The 19,450-nt window shown below is 39.1% G+C and overlaps 1 protein-coding gene and 1 pseudogene across 5 annotated transcripts in view; both read left to right on the top strand.

The window, feature by feature from the left end:
* Positions 1-19,450, top strand: part of DNAH8 (dynein axonemal heavy chain 8) — a 352,138-nt gene that overhangs the window by 10,168 nt on the left and 322,520 nt on the right. For all 5 annotated transcript variants that reach the window (XM_047734783.1, XM_047734782.1, XM_047734781.1 and 2 more), the window contains 4 exons: positions 578-1,074; positions 1,185-1,319; positions 8,348-8,432; positions 13,524-13,675. In XM_047734783.1, coding sequence (XP_047590739.1) covers positions 622-1,074; positions 1,185-1,319; positions 8,348-8,432; positions 13,524-13,675 — 825 coding nt within the window. In that variant the 5' untranslated portion in view covers positions 578-621. The remainder of the gene's footprint in view (positions 1-577; positions 1,075-1,184; positions 1,320-8,347; positions 8,433-13,523; positions 13,676-19,450) is intronic.
* On the top strand, positions 17,219-18,002 carry LOC125103030 (transcription factor BTF3-like; annotated as a pseudogene).

The following is a 19,450-nucleotide window of genomic DNA, read 5'->3' as shown; positions in this document are numbered from 1 at the left end:
ATGAGGTTTCCTTTTATTAGTTTTCACACTGCCAAGAGGATGTTTTATGTTTTGGGGGCGTTCTTGGATATGCACATGTAGATGAGATGACTGGACAGTTGAGTCTCTGATTGGTGAATTGTATCATAGCATTCCTCGATAGAAGAAATGTTTCAGTCCATGTAGTTCTTCGACTTGTCTCTTGGACAAGTCAGTATCTCAGCTCTAACACACAGCTCTCAATCTTTTCTCAGCCCTTACATACCTGAGGACAAGTACCTTTCCATCAGTTGCAGTAATTACTATGACAGGGATGGGATGTGTGTGGGGTAGCAGCGGTCAAATCAGTCAGGAGGAGCACTTAGAGCTTCAGAAAGCCCCTAGGTGTATGTGTCCTGTCACTCCTAAAACAAACAAACAAACAAACAAACAAAAACAATTATAATTTCACCAGTCCTGTGAGCTGAGCTTCATTAGTTAATATAGCAAGGAAGAAATAGATGATTTTACTACCTGTCTAGGTTCAAAGGGAGGAATAAATTAACAGAGAACATTCAACTTATTGTACAGTTTTAAAAGAAAACATTTATCATTCTAGGTTTTAAAGTTTAAGGTGCTCTATGGGAGGAAAAAGCCGATAACATGAGCGCCGAAGAAGGGGGTTCACCCCCTCCAGAAGAACCAGCTCCTCCCTTTTCAGGAGATACAGCACCCCCTGGGTCAGAAGGGACTGGCCCTCGGGATCCAGGAGATGAGGCTCCGCCCTCTCCAGGAGAAGAGGCTCCTCCTCCTTCAGATGAAGGCCCTCTGCATCCTGCCACAGAAGCAGCCTCAGCTCTAGATGACGGCTCTCGTTCCGAAATAGGTCCTGTTCTTTCTCCAAGTGATTATCTGAATCTCATTCCTTCCAATGAAAGGATAATTCTTCCAGAGGATGAGGAGCTGGATGCACACAGAGTTCGAGCTAAGCCTACGCTCCGACTGGGTCAATCCATGCTTTCTGACATGCTTTCTCAGTCTTCCCATAGATCGTCTCGGTACCGCCGAAGCATGAGTGGCATTCCAAATCTACAGGAAACATTAAAAGAGAGACAGGTTTTTCTTATAATAAGATTCTTCTTGTGTGTCACTTTTATGTCAAATTAAGTATTTTTGGTGGTTTTTCTTCATAATGACAACATTTACCCATGTTTTTCATTCTTTAGGCGAGATTTAGAGATGCAAGGGAAAACCGAAAAATGAAAATTGACCCTTCATACAAATATATATTTGAAATTCTAGCAGAAAAGCTTGGCCTGGACTTAGTAACCGTTGAAGAATTAATTTTGGATTGTCCATCTGTAAGTTTAAATCTTATCATTATTTTTTTAATTGCTCTTTGAGAAGTGATTGCTTTAAGAAGCTAGAATCATTGTCATGAACAACAAAACAATTAGAAAGGGAAAGTAGTAATTTTACATATTAAGGAAGTTTTATAGAACTACATCCAGATGAATCATATTTCTCGTTAGGTCTACTATTGAAGAGGAAGGTAAGAGTTAGCTATAAGAATTTGGCTAAAATTCTAACTCAAAATGCCTTTAGAGGTTAGAGGCATAGTCAAGCACAGGTGGAATTAAATATTCTAAAAGTGCAGGTTATATGAACTATACATGCAAATCATTCAGAAAGATAAATAAGCTGCATACATATGAGCTAGGGAACAATGATTTTTGCATGAGCATAGCAGAAAACAACAAGGTGATTACCATGTGTCTCAGCATGTCAGAGACAGTCCTAGATTATGCCCACTTTCCTGGCATATTTTTTTTTAAATTTTATTTATTTATTTTACAGACAGAGATCACAGTAAGCAGAGAGGTAGGCAGAGAGAGAGGAGAAGCAGGCTCCCTGCCGAGCAGAGAGTCCGATGCGGGGCTCGATCCCAGGACCCTGAGATCATGACCTGAGCTGAAGGCAGAGGCTTTAACCTACTCAGCCAGCCAGGTGCCCCTGGCATAATTATTAACAGCCCCTCCTTTCACTCCTAAAATGTCCCAGTTTGGGCTGATGAATTTCTATGGTCACCCTCACTAGAGTAATATATGATAAACTGTGGCTTTCATAGAAGCTGCCAGAAGCAGTATCACAGCTTCCTTTCTGATAGCTTAGCTTCTAAATTAACTCTCAAAAAAATTACTATAGTTTGCTTGAATTTTTACCAGTCCTAGTTGTGGACTGGCCTGGAGCCCCAGCAAGACCGGCGAACAGGTGCATACTGGTGGTGAGCTGATCATCCCACTGAATGCACTGGTGAGAGCGTAGGGTTGTGTTGTGGCAAGGTTGTCGTCATTGAGGTCCATAAGTGTAGTTTTTAATCTCCATCACTTTAATCCCCATCTCCTATTTCACCCATCCCCCCACCCACCTACCCTCTGGAAACCACCAGTTTGTTCTCTATAGTTAAGGGTCTGTTTCTTGGTTTGTCTGTCTGTTTGCCTCCTTTTACTCCTTTGTTTAATTTCTTAAATTCTATATATGAGTGAAATCATGTGGTGTTTGTCCTCTGACTGGCTTATTCTGCTTAGCGTTGTACCCTTTAGCTCCATCCATGTTCTTGCAAATGACAAGATTTCATTCTTTTTTATGGTGAAGTAATATTCCATTGTTTATATATACCATAGCTTTTTTACCCATTCATTTATCGACAGACAAGTGGGCTGCCTCCATAACACTATTGTAAATAATGCTGCAATAAACATAGAGGTGCATGTATCCCTTTGAATTAATGTTCTTGGGTAAATACTCAGTAGTGTGATTACTGAATCATATGGTAGTTCTATTTTTACTATTTTAACTTTTTGAGGAACTGCCATACTGTTTTCTACATGGCTGTTTCCACCAACAGTGAGCCAGGGTTTCTTCCTTTCCACATCCTTGCCAGCACTTGTTGTTTCTTATGTTTTTGGTTTTAGCCATTCTGACAGGTGTGAGGTGATATCTCATTATAGTTTTGATTTATATTTCCCTGATGATGACTGATGTTGAGCATCTTTTCATGTGTCTGTTGGCCACCTGTATATTCTCTTTGGAGAAATGTCTGTTCATGTCTTCTGCCCATTTTTAAATTGGACTATTTGGTGGTTTTGTTTTGTTTTGTTTTGTTTTTTGGATGTTGAGTTCTATAAGTTCCTTATATATATTGGATACTAACCTTTTATCAGATATATCATTTGTGAATACCTTCTCCATTGAGGAAGTTGCCTTTTTGTTTTGTTGACTGTTTCCATTGCCATGCAGAAGCTTTTTATTCTGACATAGTCCCAATAGTGTATTTTTGCTTTTATTTCCCCTGCCTCAGGAGACATATCTAGAAAAATGTTGCTATGGCAAATGTCAGAGAAATTATTGCCTATGCTCTCTTCTAGGATTTTTATGGTTTCAAGTCTCATATTTAGGTCTTTAATCTATTTTGAGTTTATTTTTGTGTATGGTGTAAGAAAGTGGTCCAGTTTCATTCCTTTGCATGTAGCTATCCAGTTTTCTCAGCACTATTTGTTAGAGACCTTCTTTTTCCCATTGCATATTCTTGACTCTTTTGTCAAAGTTGAAATGACCATATCCACCTTGAAATTCTTTTTTTAAAGATTTTATTTTAATTCCAGTTAGTTAACATATAGGGTAATATTAGATTCTGGTGTACAATATGGTGATTCAGCATCTCCATACTACCTCCGGTGCTCATCACAAGTACACTCCTTAATCCCCATCACCTGTGTAACTCATGCCCCTCAACCAGCTCCCCTCTGGTAACTATCAGTGTGTACTCTATAGTGAAGTTTCTTGATTTGTCTCTTTTTCGTTTTGTTTCTTTTCTTTCTTTCCTTCCTTCCTTCCCCATTTGCTTGTTTTGTTTCTTAAATTCCACATATGAGCGAAATCATAGGACATTTATCTTTCTCTGAGTGATTAATTTTGCTTAGAATAATACTTTCTAACATCCATCCATTTGAATGGCAAGATTTCACTCTTTTTTATGGCTGAGTAGTTTTCCATTGTATATATACACCAGATCTTTGTTTTCCCCCTCAGATCTAGGATTAGGGTTTGGTTTAGGGCCAGAATAAGAGTAAGGGTTAGGGTTAGAGCCCATGTGATTGTATGTGTCTATTATCATGCAATTTAGAGGCCACTCTGGAGGGATAAGTTTAGGGTTAGGTTAAGGTTAGTTTTAGGGTTAGGAATTAGGGTGTGTATTTGGGTTAGGATAAGGTTTTTGCTTAGAATAATGTTTTCTACTTCCAGCCACATCTTTTAAGGGGCAAGATTTCATTCTTTTTTATGGCTGGGGAATAGTCTATTGTATGTGTATGGGTTATGGTTATTGTTAGGGTGAGGGATTAGTAGTGGTTATGGTAGTGGTTAGTGGTTAGCGGTAAGGGTTAGTGTTAGGGGTTGGTTTTGGGTTAAGATTAGGTTTAGAGCTAGGGTTGGGGTGAGGGTGAGGGTATGTGCCTGTTATCCTGCAGTTCAGAGATCTCTCCAGAGGTTAGGTTTGGGTTAAAGATAGGGTTAGAGGTAGAGTTTAGAGGTTACCTGCAGTTCAGAGGCCTTTCCAGAGAATAAAACCTCAGACCTCCATTAGGGTGAAAATAAACATGGCAACCATCCATTGCATTGAGGTAAAGAGAGGATTTGACATGCGAAATACTCTACTTTTTAATTAAGATTTTATTTAAATTCCAGTCAGTTAACATATGATGTTATATTAGTTTCAGGTGTAGAATTTAGTGATTCAAGACTTACATAGAACCTCTGGTGCTCATTACAGCAAGTGCCCTCCTTAATCCCCACCACCAGTTTCACCCACCCTTCCCCTCCCCCAACTCAGCTCTGGTAGCCATCAGCTTGTTCTCTCTAGTTGGGAGACTTTGCCTTGAAATTCTTACTAATTTTTTCACAAGTGTTCCTGCATTTTTAGTTTTCACTGGGCCTGTAGCTCACAAATTTTGAAGCCTGTCCTGGCTGTGGATGATACCATCCATATAGTAACATAGGTGATCAACCTTGTTTCACCTGAAAGTTGATAGGCCATACATTTGGTGAATTGGAATTGCACCGGCCAGCATGACAGTGTCATATGCCTTCAAACCGTTCCATTTGTCATTCCTGGAGTATGTCTTGTACTTTGGGTCTGGGAGCTTAGGTTCTTCCTTGAAGGCCATCATGGACCAGTTTAGACCCTGCTTCAGCTGCACATCTAGGAAATCTAGGGAAATGTAGGTCTTAAGGGAAGATGTAAACCAGGAAAGCTGTTCTGTAAGATCAGCAGTTGCAAAGCCACAGTGGAGGGGAGAGAGTATAGTCAGGAGGCAAACCAATCTCAAAATCTGGGGGAGATCAGAATGCTTATTTGGTTGAAGGGACAAGGCAAGCACCTAAATTGGCATTAAGATTGGTGGACAATTGAATAAGGAGATGGAACCAGGAGCAAGGGGTGTCTAGTTTGCTGTGGTGATTTAGGAAACTGGGTATATGGAAGGGTTTTCCTTTTATGTGAATCCTGGTGTAGCAATCCAAAGTGGAAGCAGCTCATTAAAGGTCACACAAAAAGATGACTCGTAGAGGGTATGATGCTTATTTTGTTTGCCTTTAGATCTGTTATCCAGTCTTTATTACTGACTCTGTGGCCCAAAGGCTGACCTCTCTAGCACCTATCACCTGGGCTCCCTTGCTCTCTGGCTTGAACGGGACTCAGTCACTAGGAGGCTCCAGCACGAGGTAGGAGGGCAGAAGGGAGACCAGTCCAACCCCTCCCTGGTTGGCCATTTTTTCTGGCTACAGTCATATCTTCTAACTACATTTCTTCCCAAGCCATTCTCCTTCCACAGCTCTTTGTCTTCCTGCTTACAGCTGTCCCCTGCATCACTCATCACACTTTAAGGTCTTGGCTGGTGCTGCTTTTTCCTTTGTTGATAGTCCTACTGTTGCTGCTAGTCACAGCTTTCCTTAACCCTGCTCTGGCTTCTGGAAATAGCCTCTATGTTATAAAGTTTCTTTAAAAACCCATTTTTGGGACTTCTTTTCTTGCCAGGACCCTGACCAATATGGAAGTTTCTACCGCATCCGTGTCCATGGTTTGCTGCTGTCTTCATTCAGCGCTGCTCAGGATGATCAGAGACTATCTTGCTTTCCCGGCTTACATGACAGTATTTTCCAAAGTCAAGGCAATAGCAGTGTGGTTCTGTGGATGGAGCACAGCCCTGGAGGCCCAAGGCTGGCCTCTGGTTCTAGGCTCTGAACTTGTGGTTGTGTGTCTTTGGGTCTTTTACTCAAATTCTTTTTAGCTTTACTTATCTCTTCTGTAAGAGGGGCATAATAATGCCACCCCTATCTAGTGCAAGGCAGTGGTAAAGTGCAGATGAGGTATTTGTAAAATGTATAAGTGAATTTTTAATTTATAATCATGATTTCAACCCATGGCAATATTCACTCTCCGGTCTCAGGAGTACATTGTGTCCAGAGAATAAGAATTTGTTGCATTTGATATTGTGATGTCTTTTTATCATGGGTATGTGCTCTGTTTTTGATAATTTGGATACTATCAAATCCAATGGGTCATATGATCAGACACAGCAAGAAGGTATTTATGGAACTGAACAGGAATCGCTGTGCTGACAGTTTTTTATCTTTTAGATTATAATTATATAAGAGTCAAGTTTATGTGTGAGATGGAAGACTAGAAAATGAAGGGCTTCAATTTGGTACATCTGTGTGGCTGTTTCATTTCCTGGGATGGTGGTTCCCAAATGGGATCCCAGAACCAGAAGCATCATATCACCTGGAACTTTTTAGAGATTTATTTATTTCAGGGAGAGAGAGAGAGAGAGAGAGAGATATGAGCAGGGGGAGGACCCAAGGGGGAAGGAGAGGGAGAATCTCAAGCAGACTTCCTGCTGGGCTCAGAGACCCATCTCAAAATCCTGAGATCATGATCTGAACTGAAATCAAAAGTCAGGGGCTCGGGACGCCTGGGTGGCTCAGTTGGTTAAGCGGCTGCCTTCGGCTCAGGTCATGATCCCAGCGTCCTGGGATCGAGTCCCACATCGGGCTCCTTGCTCAGCGGGGAGCCTGCTTCTCCCTCTGCCTCTGCCTACCACTCTGTCTGCCTGTGCTCATGCTCTCTCTCTCTCTAACAAATAAATAAATAAAAAATCTTAAAAAAAAAAAAAAAAGTCAGGGGCTCAACAGACTGAGCCACCCACACCTCTCACCTGGAACTTTTTAGAAATACAAGTCCTCAGGGCCAGAATTCTGTTTTTTTGTTTGTTTGTTTGTTTGTTTGTTTTTGTTTTTGTTTTTGTTCTTAAGCCCTAGGTGCTTCTCTGATGCACGCTAAAGTTTGAGAACAACTGTCCTAGGGGGAGAGGCTTTGCCAGATCTGGGGTACTTCCCACATGTGGCCAGTAAGTGAAGAGAAGCCCACTGCTCAAGAGAGACATTAAGTACAGACTCCGTGGTCAAAGTGGGTTGAGTAACTTTGTATTTCCCAAGTGATGTGTGAGGATTTTTGTTTACATGACCTATTTACTTTTCCACTTACTGAAGATATGACACTTACATATAAGTAATTAAGAGCTTCATGCTCATAAACATGGGAGACTCTCATTAGAATAGTTTTTTTTGTTGTTTTTTTTAAAGATCAGGAGGGAAGTTTTTATTTTTTTAAAGATTTTATTTATTTATTTGACAGAGAGAGAGAGAGAGATCACAAGTAGGCAGAGAGGCAGGCAGAGAGAGAGGGAGAAGCAGGCTCCCTGCTGAGCAGAGAGCCTGATGTGGGGCTCTATCCCAGGACCTTAAGATCATGACCTGAACCAAAGGCAGAGGCTTAACCCACTGAACCACGCAGATGCCCCTAATAGTTTGTTTTTATGTTAGCTGGGCTACAATATGGGTCAAATGACAATAGCTGAAAACATAATTATTCAAATAATTGGTCTAAAAACCAAGTAGTTCATAAGGCAAGTTTTCTGTTCTCCAAGTTAGCTTTTTTGTTTTGTTTTGTTTTAGTAATAATTTTTTATATTTACCTCCAGTTGGACTCATTGATTTACCCCTATAAGGTTCTGTGAGGCAGGGTCAGGTAAACTGCCTGCCCAATTATATATGCAGATCATTAGTATAGGTTCAGAAATAGAATTTACCATCTTTTCATGGTAATTTTGGGGTTAAAGTAGTTCAAATTCTAATCCTGCTTCTGATGTCCCTGTCACTCTGTATCTCGAATAAAGTCTTTGAGGCTGCCTAGCCCAGGGCATGGTTCAATTTATTGTAGCTAATGTAACTAATCATTTTACTGATCATCATTTTCTTTTTTATTTAACAGCTGGAAGCATTTACTCATTTTTTTATGAAAGATGGTTGTAAGACACTGAAATTTTTGTACCAGGAAGGAGATGTCCCTGGCCTTGGTAAGGATATTTTATGAAAGCAATGTGCTGGCTATTAGTTAATGAATATTAAAATGCAACATACCTTTCCTCTTTTAAGTAGATATATATTTATAAAGATTATATATTTATACAGAAAATTTATCAGAGGCTTATGTGTGGAAAAGAGAGTGCTTTTTTTTTCTTTTTAAAGATTTATTTATTTGAGAGAGAGAGAGTGTGCATGCACAAGCTGGGAGGGACTGGGGTAAGGGAGAGAGAATCTCAAGCAGATTCTTTGCTGAGCATGGAGTCCCATATACGGGTCAACCTCATGATCCTAAGATCATGACCTGAGCCGAAATCAAGAGATGGAGGTCCATCTGACTGAGCCACCCAGGTGCCCCCACCAAAAAGTGTTTTAAAAAATACATTTTGGGGGCATCTGGGTGGCACAGTCAGTTAAGTGTCTGTCTTTGGCTCAGGTTATGATCCCAGGGTCCTGGGATCAAGCCCCACATCAGGGTTCCTACTCAGCAAGGAGCCTGCTTCTCCCTCTCCCTGCCCTCCCCTCCCCAACTCATGTTTTCTCTGCTTGCTCTGCTATCTCTTGCTCTCTCTTAAATAAATTTAAAAACAATACATGTTCAGCCCAAATATATATTTCAGGGACCACTATAATATAAGGAGAAAACATACTTACAGAAATCACTGATATCTCTTAGCGGATAAATGTTTTCACTAGATTTTAATTCCATTTTCCCTGAAACGGGGGAGCCATTTTGCACACAGGGTTTCAGGTGACTGGTAACAGTCAGGAAACCATGTGAGGGCCCAGCAGCTGGCCCTGTGGTCCTGGGTCAGCATCTTGTGTCTGTTGCTGCTGTAGTTGGAATATCTGGGCTCCTTACTATTGGCAGGATTCCTAAAATAATTAACACTTTACTAGGATGTGAAACTTTTGTCTTAATAACCAGATGAATGGACCATCCTTTTGGTCTTAGACTATTTATCTTAGAAGTCCTGTGGATTGTCCCTCCTGTTGGTTCTTTCTCATTTTTCTCCTCTGCTGCCTTTAAGTGAAGTTCATCTCTCATGCTTGCTCTAGTGTTCCAGAATGAAGACCTGTAGCTCTGAAACCAGATTCCCTCCCTGAAGTTCACACTGCTTATTCCTTTATAAGTAAATCTTTTATTCCATTGTATATATCTACCACATCTTCTTTATCCATTCATCTATGGAAGGACACTTAGGTTGCAGCCATAACAAAGAATGACATCTTGGGGCACCTACGTGGCTCAGTTGGTTAAGGATCTGCCTTTGGCTTAGGTCCTGGGATTGAGTCCCGTGTCAGGTTCCCTCCTTAATGGGGAGTCTGCTTCTCCCTGTCCCTTCCCTGCCACTCCCCTTGCTAGTGATCTCTTTCTTTCAAATAAATAAATAAAATCTTAAAAAAAAAAAAGAATGAAATCTTGCCATTTGCAACAATATGGGTGGATCTAGAGGGTATTGTACTAAGTGAAGTAAATCAGAGAAAGACAAATAGCATAGGATTTCAACTTATTTATGGGATTTAAGAAACAAAGGAACCAAGAAAAAAAAGAGGCAGACAAGCAAACAAAAAAGTAGCCTCTTAAAATACAGAGAACAAACTGGTTGTTTCTAGAGGGGAGGTGGGTGGAGGACTGTGTGAAATAGGTAAAGGGGATTAAGATCACACTTAATCTTGGTGAGCACTGAGAAACATATAGAATTGTTGAATCATTACATTGTACACCTGAAACTATGTAACACTGTGTTATCCTTCAGCAAAAATTCTAAAAAGTAAACCTTTATTGTGCTACTAGTTATTGGGTTGGGTCCAAACCCCTCATTTCTCTGCCCATTGTAACCTGGACACACAGTGTTTATTTAGCCTGCTCTCTTATTCTTGCAGACATGAATTTGCTACTCCCTTTAATCCAGTCTCTTCCTTGTTTTCTGGACATTCAGGTCATTTCTGTGCCCTTTGCGCTGTTCTCCCGACTCTTGCAGAATCCCTTTCTCTTCTATGTCCAGCCAAATCCTACCCCTCCTCCGGATTACCTCTGACATTCTCTTTTCTACAGAGCCTGACCAGGGCGTTCCAGACTTATCCACCACTTTTCTCCAAACTCTTCCTGTCTCATTAAAGTTTGCATTGTGAAATACAGAACTTGATTATGTTCTTCTATTTTCATCTAATGCTTTAATGTAAGAAAATACAATGAGAAGAAAAATGAAAACCACCCACATGCTCAGCCATTTGGAATAAGCACTGTTAATTCCTTGCTGACTATTCCTCTGTAACTTCTTTGTCCCCCTCTTTTATTTGGAGAAAGGATGGGAGTGAAAGAAAGTTATGTGTATGTATAGTGTGTGTGTATATATAGATACATAGAGTTGGATCTCCTTTTATAATATGTAGAAAAAATGTATATATAAAAATATGTATATATGTTACAAAAATGGGATCCAACTCTACATGTTATTGTATGGTGGCTTTTAAAATTTGATAATATTCCCTTCTTTGTGTCACATTTTTTATAATTTAATTTTAAACAGCTGCATTATATTTCATTAGGCTAATATTACTATTATTTTCAAACCTTATCTCTTATTATTAGAGCTTAGGTTGTTTACAACTTTTTGGTCTTGTAAACAATGCCTCAGTGAATATCACTGAAGTTAATGTGGATTAGGAAGACTTTAGGAAGAATTCTCAGGAGGGCAATTGTCAGTAGAAAAGATATGTATATAAGATATGTGTGTATATATATATATATATATATGTATGTACATATATATATATATTTTTTTTTTTTTTTGAGAGAGAGAGAGAGAGCGCGCATGGGGGAAGGGGAGAAGGAGAGGGAGAGAGAATCCCAGATGGGTTCTACACTCAGCACAGAGCCCAACACAGGGCTCAGTCTCATAGCCCTGAGATCATGACCTGAGCTGAAATCAAGAGTTGGAGGCTTAACTTCCTGAGCCACCCAGGTGCCCCAAGATAGGTATATTTTTAATGATTATTTTGCTACTTAGAAAATTAATACATTTATTAGCTAGGCAAATATCCCTCTACATGTATTTCTTAGATGCATCTACTAATACATAAATGCTTATTATCATTTAAAAATGTGATCATACAATACATTTTTTTCTTGATTTGAGTTTTGCATTTGACAGTATAGCCTGGACATTTTCTATGTTGTTATATATAGATTTATGTCATTTTAAAAATACTGTGCAGGGGTGCCTGGGCGGCTCAGTTGGTTGAACATCTGACTTTTGATTTTGGCTCAGGTCATGATCTTGGGGTCCTGGGATAGAGCCTCACATCAGGCTCCCCACTCAGTGGGGAGTCTGCTTGACCCTTTCCTCTGCCCTGCCTCTGTTTGTGTTCTCTCTCTCAAATAAATGCATAAAATCTTTTTTAAAAAAGCTTTAAAAATGCTTTGCAATATTCCATAGTATAGTTGCATTGTGGTTTTTAGAAACCATTCCCCTGCTGATGGGTGTATAGAATATGTAGTTATATACAGAATATGTTTAGCTGTAGGTAATGGAAGTCCTAATAGTGTCTTAAACAAACAGGGGCTCTATTTTTCTCTCATAAGAAAGTGGGTAGTGGCTGGCAATCGTTCAAATACTCAGCATTGTCATTAGAAAGCCGGATTCTTTTTTTCTTCCTATTCTGTCATTTTTAACATGTTGGCTTTTGTGTTCATATTTGCTCTGTATAAGATGAAGCTCTAACCATCACATCCAAGTCTAAGGTGCTTGTGGGAAAAGGCCTTACCTCTTCCTGTTATTGGGAAAGCGTGAGCTTATCAGCCAGAACTGAGTCACATGGCTACCACAGGGGTTCGGGGGGCTGAGAAAGCTGTTGTCTCTTTGGGGATGTACATATTGCCGGATGGGTAAGAAAACCCATTGCCGGATGGGTTTTTTTATCAAGGAAAAAGGGGAGGGAGGTTATTAAGGGTAGAGGCACCTGTCTGCCAACCTCCATGAATGAGCATATGAGCTCTTACATACTGTGTATCAAGGCTCTTTGGTTGTAGGCAACCTCAGTAAACAGTAAACTCTGGTTTACATTAGCCAAAAAAAAAAAAAAAAAGTCTGGGCTGTTCACAAAATTGAGAACTAGTGGAACCACCAGGCCTTGGGAAAGACAAGCATAGAGCATTTCCACAAATTTCAAGGCAGTTTCCATAGGACTCACCACCAGATTGACATCTCTCCAGTCTCCTTTTACCTTTGTGTGCCTCCAGTTGTGACTGACCTCCTTGCAGAGAGTCTGCTCAGTCTCGTTTGCGCATGCCCACCACAGCAGGGCTCTGAGGCTGGTGTCCTCCAGAATCACAGGACAGGAGGAGCCCCCCATACCCAGAAGAGAGTAGGCTGGGAAGACAAAATATTATCATGGCTTCAGGATAGGGATTTTAAAATTTCTTTTATCATATTTTAAATTATTGTGACTAGGAAGAGTGATAAATTTTATTAGTAGTACAACCAACCATCTAACAAAATTCTCATCTTTTACTAGTTTTTAAAATTAAATGATTAGTTTTCACTGAGATCAGTTTGAGGAAGTATGTAATATACTATGTTTTCCTATATATCCATAAAGTTTAGTTTCTAAATTAAGCCCAGTAAGATTAACAATAATAATAAAATAGAACAATTATAACAAAAAAAAAAAAAGAATTTAATATAATTGGGGGCTATGAGTGTATTCACTAGGGGACTATATCCTAGTATATCAGTATATCAGATATCAGCTGATATCTGAAAGATAAGTAGAAACTGGGGAGGCAAAGGGTTGGAGATGGGTTAGAACAGTCTGTGTGAAGACCCTGCCTGAGGCGATGCCAAAAGGAGCAAAAGCACAGAACTTGGGGAAAGAAAGCCGAGGATGCCACACTTCAAGTATTCCAATTAGTGATGTCTTTTTGTAGACCAAAAAAACCCACAAAAAAATTATTACAATCATATAAAAAATTCCTTACAGTAAAGTGAAACAAGAGGCAATGCTGTAACACCCTTAATCATTTACCACAGTTGATCGGTTCTGTGATGACGCACTACACTCTTGACTTTTGTTTTCAGAGTGCGGTCGAACTATTGCCGGAGCAACCAAAGGGGCCAAAATGATGAGATTGTATATAGACAATGCTGCCCCGGAGAAACTAAAAGGATTATGTATCTTTTTTGTTCGCTGTCACAGTGATATTGCTATAAATATTAAAAATATTCACGAGGTATGTTTGCAGTTTTTTCAAATATATAGTTAAGTGTTTTTTCCAGCTTAACTTGTGCACCTAACAACAAGTTTAAGTTTTATGTAACATGTTGATTTAATACACTGATATTTTGTGAACTGATTACCACTGTAGCATCAGCTAATAGTCCATCATCTCACCTAATTACCTTTTTTTAGTTTGTTTTTGGTAATGACATTTAAGGTGACCCGTCTTAGCAACATTCGAGTATATATATTGTTATTAGCTATAATCACCATGCTGTACGTTAGATCCCCAAAAGGTATTCATTTTGTAGCTTACAGTTTGTATACTTTGACAAACATCTCCTGATTTCCCCTTGGTAATCAACATTCTACCCCGTTTCCATGAGGTCAGCTTTTTTTGATTCCACATATAAGTGAGACCATACAGTATTTGTCTTTTTCTGCCGGACTTATCTCACTTGGCATAATGTCCTCAACATCCACCCATGTTGTCTCAAAGGCAGGATTTCCTTCCTTCCTTGTGGTGGAATAATATTCTATCCTGTATATATACTTTATCCTGTATATATCATATATATCCTGTATATATACTTTATCCATTTATCCATAGATGGACACTTAGGTTGTTTCTATATCTTGGCTATTGTGAATAATGCTACAGTGAACATATAAGTGAAGATAACCCTTCAAGATCCTGATTTCATTTCTTCTGGATATAGATACAGAAGTGGGATTGCTGGATTGTATGGTGTTCTATTTTGAATTTTTTGAGGAACCTCCATACTGTTTTCCATAGTGCCTGCACCAATTGACATCCCCACCAAGAGTGCACTAGGGTGCCCTTTTCTCCATATTCTCACCAACATTTATCTCTTGTCCTCTTTTTTTTTTTTTTAACTTTATCACTTAAGTAGTCTCTACACCCAACATGGAGCTCAAACTCATTACGCTGATGTTGAGAGTCACATACTCCCCTGACTGAGCTAGCCAGGCATCCCTCACTATCATCTTGTCTTTTAGAATTTAGCCATTCTAACAGGTATGAGGTGATATCTCATTGTGGTTTTGATTTTTATTTCCCTAATGATTACTGATGTTGGGCATCTTTTCACGTTCCTGTTAGTTATTTGGATGACTCTTTAGAAAAATGTCTGTTCAGTTCCTCCACTCATGTTTTAACTGGATTGTTTGCTTGTTTGCTATTTAGTTGTACAAATTTTCTCTCTATTTTTTTCTATATTCTCAGCTCAGATAGATGGTCATTCTATTAGTTTTCGGTTTCTATTTCATTTATTTCTGCTCTTTGTTATTTCCTTTCTTCTGCTAATCATGGGTTTAGTTTGTTCTTCTTTTTCAAGTTCTTTGAGGTGTAAAGTTATCTTGCTTTATCTTTCTTTTTTCTTACCATAGGCATTTATTGCTATAAACTTCCCATTTAGAATGGCTTTTGCTGCATCCCAAATCCTATAGGTTTTGGTATGTTCTGTTTCATTTTCATTTGTTTCAAGGTATTTTGTATTTCCCTTTAGATTTCTTCTTTGACCCATTGTTTTTGCAGGAGTGTGTTAATTTTCACATATTTGTGAAATTTCCAGCTTTTGTTCTATTATTGATTTCTAGTTTCATATCATTGTGATTGTAAAAAAGAAAATTTGGTATGATTTCAGTCATCTTAAATTTGCTGTTTTGTGACCCACAATAGGATCTTTCCTGAAAATGTTCCATGTGCATTTGGGAAGAGTATATATTCTACTATTGGGTGGAATGTCTTGTATATGACTACTAGGTCCATTTGTTATAAATTACAGTTCACGTGCAACATTTCCTTCTTTATTTTTTGTCTGGTTGGACTCTCTACTGTTGCAAGTTGCATTGTCTATTTCTGCTTTCAGATCTTTTAGTATTTGTTTAATATATTTAGGTGTGCTCTGTTGTTAGGTGCATGTAGATTTATGATTGTCTTGTCTTTTTGATAAAGTGACTTCTGTATCACTCTATAATAACCTTTTCGTCTTGTTACTGTTATGGTTTAAAGCCTATTTTGTCTGATATAAGTATCACTACCTCCACTTCCTTTTGGTTTCAGAGGTATATTATATTATTATAATGGAATATTTGTTTTCTCTTTTCACTTGAGCCTATGTGTATCGTTAAGGCTGCAGTGAGTCAGTCTCTTGTGAGCAGCAAATAGTTGGGTCTTGCTTTTTGAATCCATCCAGCCATGCTGTGCCTTTTGATTGGTGATTTCAAAACATTTACATTTAGAGTAATTATTGCTATGTAAGGACTTACTAATGCTGTATTATTGATTGCTCTCTGGTTGTTCTATATTTCTATTTTTTCTTTTTCCTCTGTTTCTACTTACCTTTGTAAATTGGTGTTTTTCCATGTGGTATGCTCTGTTCCCTTCCTTTTTAATCTTTGTGAATCTACCCTAGATTTTTGCTTTGTTGTTAACCATGAAGCTTACATAAAACATTTATAGATATAACAGTTTATTTTATGCTGATAACAAGTAACTTTCATTGGAAACAAAACTCTACCTTTTGCTCTTCCTTTTTATGTTTTTGATGTCACAATGTGTCTCTTTTTATACTGTGTATTCTTCAACAAATTTTGTAGCTATGGTTATTTTTATCATTCTCATTCTTGAACTTTTATACTAGAGCTATGTGGTTAAAACCACTCATATTACAGTATTTGAGTCTTCTGAATTTGACTGCATACTTACCTTTTTTAGTGTATTGTATATTTTCATATGTGTTCAAGTCAGTAATTAGTGTCCTTTCATTTTGTTTTCTTGTTTTTTTTTCTGAGATTTTATTTATTTATTTGACAGACAGATCACAAGTAGGCAGAGAGGCAGGCAGAGAGTGGGGTGGAAAGCAGGCTCCCCGCTGAGCAGAGAGCCCGACGCGGGTCTGGATCCCAGGACCCTGAGATCATGACCTGAGCCGAAGGCAGAGGCTTAACCCACTGAGCCATTCAGGCACCCCATCCTTTCATTTTGGCTTAAAGAACTGCTTTCAGCATTCTTTTTTTTTTTTTTTTTAAAGATTTTATTTATTTGTCAGAGAGAGAGAGGGAGAAAGAGCAAGCACAGGCAGACAGAATGGCAGGCAGAGGCAGAGGGAGAAGCAGGCTCCCTGATGAGCAAGGAGCCCGATGTGGGACTCGATCCCAGGACGCTGGGATCATGACCTGAGCCAAAGGCTCAGTTGGCTTAACCAACTGAACCACCCAGGCGTCCCTGCTTTCAGCATTCTTGTAAGGCAGGTCTACTCCTGATGAATTATTTCAGCTTTTGTTTGTTCTGGAAAATCTTTATCTCTCCTTCATGGATGTAGGGTAATTTGTCAGAGTATTCTTAGTTGGCATTTTTTTTTCCTTTTAGCACTTTGAATATATCATTCCACACATTACTGGCCTATCAGGTTTCTGCTAAGAAATCTATTGGTAGAGCTGCCATCTTGCATCCCCATGTGTGTGCACCTAATCCCAGCTTGTCCGCCTGAGACCCCCTGAGCGCCAACACTAGTTCCCCACGCAGTCCCATTTCTGCTCCAACAAGATGAAAGAAACTATCATGAACCAGGAGAAACTCGCCAAACTGCAAGCACAAGTGCGCATTGGTCGGAAAGGAACTGCTCGCCGAAAGAAGAAGGTGGTTCATAGAACAGCTACAAGCAGATGAAAAAAAACTTCAGTTCTCCTTAAAGAAGTTAGGGGTAAACAATATCTCTGGTATTGAAGAAGTGAATATGTTCACAAACCAAGGAACAGTGATCCACTTTAACAACCCCAAAGTTCAGGCATCACTGGCAGCGAACACTTTCACCATTACAGGCCATGCTGAGACAAAGCAGCTGACAGAAATGCTACCCAGTATCTTTTTTTTTTTTTTATTTCTTTTTTTAAAGATTTTATTTATTTATTTGACAGAGAGAGAGATCACAAGTAGACAGAGAGGCAGGCAGAGAGAGGGGAAGGGAAGCAGGCTCCCTGCTGAGCAGAGAGCCCGATGCGGGACTTGATCCCAGGACCCTGAGATCATGACCTGAGCCGAAGGCAGCGGCTTAACCCACTGAGCCACCCAGGCGCCTGCTACCCAGTATCTTAAACCAACTTGGTGCAGACAGTCTGACTAGTTTAAGAAGACTGGCTGAAGCTCTGCCCAAACAATCTGTGGATGGAAAAGCACCACTTGCTACCAGAGAGGATGATGATGATGAAGTTCCAGATCTTGTGGAGAATTTTGATGAAGCTTCCAAGAATGAAGCAAACTGAATTGAGTCAACTTCTGGAGAAGATAAAACTTGAAGAAGTTACTGGGAGCTGCTATTTTATATTATGACTGCTTTTTAAAATTTTGTTCGTGGATCTGATAAAATCTAGATCTCTAATATTTTTAAGCCCAAGCCCCTTGGACACTGCAGCTGTTTTCAGTTTTTGCTTATACACAATTCATTTTTTGCAGCTAATTAAGCTGAAGAAGCCTGGGAATAAAGTTTGAAACAAGATTATTAAAGTTCTTTGCCTAGGATATGGTTTTATTTTTTATTTCATTAACACTGATTTGTACATGGAAAGCAAAGTTGTTTATAGAAAGCTAATCATGGCATGTAATATGGCTGGTAATCTTTTGTGAAATTTGATTAAATATTTTTATTTATTTATTTATTTATTTATTTTTAAGATTTTATTTATTTATTTGACAGACAGAGATCACAAGTAGGCAGAGAGGCAGACAGAGAGAGAGGGGGAAAGCAGGCTCCCTGCCGAGCAGAGAACCCACCGATGCAGGGCTCGATCCCAGGTCCCTGGGACCATGACCTGAGCGGAAGGCAGAGGCTTTAACCCACTGAGCCACCCAGGTGCCCCTTGATTAAAGATTTTAAATGACCGTATAATATAACAAAAAAAAAAAAAAAAGAAATCTATTGGTAATTTTATTGACTTCCCTTGTAAGTCACAAGCTTCTTTTCTCTTACTACTTTCAAGATTTTCTCTTTGTCTTCCAGGTTTAAAAAAAAAATTATTTAATTTTTTCAGTATTCCAAGATTCATTGTTTATGCACCACACCCAGTGCTCCATGCAATACATGCCCTCCTTAGTACCCACCACCAGGCTCACCCAACCCCTCACCCTTCTCCCCTCCAAAACCCTCAGTTTGTTTCTCAGAGTCCACAGTCTCTCATGGTTCATCTTTCCCCTCCGATTTCCCCCAATTCACTTTTTCTTTCCTTCTCCTAATGTCCTCCATGTTATTCCTTATACTCCACAAGTAAGTGAAACTATATAATTGACTCTCTCTGCTTGACTCATTTCACTCAGCATAATCTCCTCCAGTCCCATCCATGCTGATACAAAAACTTGGGTATTCATCAGCTTTGACAGTTTTATTATCATGTGTCTTGGAAAGGATCTATTTCAGTTGATTTTTTTTTGGTGACGTATGAGCTTTATGAACTTGGATATCAAAATCTTCCCCAAGATTTGAGCAGTTTTCAGTCACCATTTCTTTAAATAAGCTTTTTGCCCTCTTCTGTCTCTCTTCTCTTGCTGGAACTCCAATAATTTGCAAATTGGTGCTTTCGATGATATCCCATATTTCACATAGGTTAAAGTTTCTGAAACTCTTTATCCTTTGTTGTGCTCTGACAGGATAAACTCAAAGTTCCTGTCTTCTAGCTCACAGATTCTTTCTTCTGCTTAGATCCATTCTGTTGTTGATGATTACTATTGCATTTTTCATTTCTTTGTATTCCTCAGCTCCATAATATCTGT

Source organism: Lutra lutra, chromosome 6, assembly GCF_902655055.1.
Source record: "Lutra lutra chromosome 6, mLutLut1.2, whole genome shotgun sequence".
NCBI lineage: Eukaryota > Metazoa > Chordata > Mammalia > Carnivora > Mustelidae > Lutra > Lutra lutra.
This window is presented reverse-complemented; position numbering and strand designations above follow the sequence as displayed.